Source organism: Onychostruthus taczanowskii, unplaced genomic scaffold, assembly GCF_017590055.1.
Source record: "Onychostruthus taczanowskii isolate IOZ18803 unplaced genomic scaffold, ASM1759005v1 scaffold903, whole genome shotgun sequence".
In the NCBI taxonomy this organism is placed as follows: domain Eukaryota; kingdom Metazoa; phylum Chordata; class Aves; order Passeriformes; family Passeridae; genus Onychostruthus; species Onychostruthus taczanowskii.
Window position 1 is genome coordinate 4691 of NW_024507028.1, and position 1161 is coordinate 5851.

Below are 1161 nucleotides of genomic sequence, written 5' to 3' on the forward strand. Positions count from 1 at the left end.
GAACACTGGGAATGGGAACACTGGGAACACTGGGAATGGGAACACTGGGAATGGGAACACTGGAACACTGGGAACACTGGGAATGGGAACACTGGGAGCACTGGGAATGGGAACACTGGGAACACTGGGAACACTGGAACACTGGGAACACAACCCCAGACCCGCCCTGGCCGCATCAGGAGAAATTCCCACAGGATTTTCCATGGGATTTTCCCGGAATTCCAGACCCACCCTGCCCCAAGGCCGGGGCCTTTCCCAGGGCAGCATTCCCAGTTTTTCCCGGAATCCCAGACCCTCCCTGCCCCGAGGCCGGGGCCATTCCCAGGGCAGCATTCCCAGGTTTTTTCCCAGTTTTTCCCTGGAATCCCAGACCCACCCTGCCCGAGGCCGGGGCCATTCCCAGGGCAGCATTCCCAGTTTTTTTCCCAGTTTTTTTCCCGGAATCCCAGACCCACCCTGCCCCGAGGCCGGGGCCATTCCCGGGGCAGCATTCCCAGTTTTTTTCCCCAATCCCAGACCCTCCCTGCCCCGAGGCCGGGGCCATTCCCAGGGGATTTTCCCAGTTTTTTTTCCCAGTTTTTTTCCCCAATCCCAGACCCACCCTGCCCCGAGGCCGGGGCCATTCCCAGGGCAGCATTCCCAGTTTTTTTCCCGGAATCCCAGACCCACCCTGCCCCGAGGCTGGGGCCAATTCCAGGCCAGCATTCCCAGGTTTTTTCCCACCCACCCTGGCCGAAGGCTCCGATGCTGCCCCTCAGCGCCTCGAGGTCGCAGCCGAAGCGCCCGGCCCGGCCCAGCTCCTCGTCGAACTTGCGCTCGCTGACAAAGTGCTGGGAACAGCCGGAACATCGGGAATTCCCAACGGGAATGGGAACAACAGGAACAATGGGAACGGGAACAACGGGAATGCCGTGGGAACGGGAACAACCGGAACAACGGGAATGCCGTGGAAACGGGAACAACCGGAAAAACGGGAATGCCGTGGGAATGGGAACAGCCGGAACAACGGGAATGCCGTGGGAACGGGAACATCGGGAATGCCGTGGGAACGGGAACAACGGGAACAACGGGAATGCCGTGGGAATGGGAACAACGGGAATTCCCACCGGGAACGGGAACAACGGGAATTCCCAACGGGAATGGGGCAGGGAACAACGGGAA

The 1161-nt window shown here is 60.4% G+C and overlaps 1 protein-coding gene across 1 annotated transcript in view; it reads right to left on the bottom strand.

The window, feature by feature from the left end:
• The window catches only part of LOC121347521 (spermatogenesis-associated serine-rich protein 2-like), a gene marked incomplete at both ends in the record, with an annotated part of 3765 nt that extends 2935 nt beyond the window's left edge, over positions 1-830 (bottom strand). The window contains 2 exons of the mRNA XM_041426223.1: positions 162-166; positions 728-830. Of these exons, the coding sequence (XP_041282157.1) occupies positions 162-166; positions 728-830 (108 nt within the window). The remainder of the gene's footprint in view (positions 1-161; positions 167-727) is intronic.
• Between the last annotated feature and the right edge of the window lie 331 nt (positions 831-1161).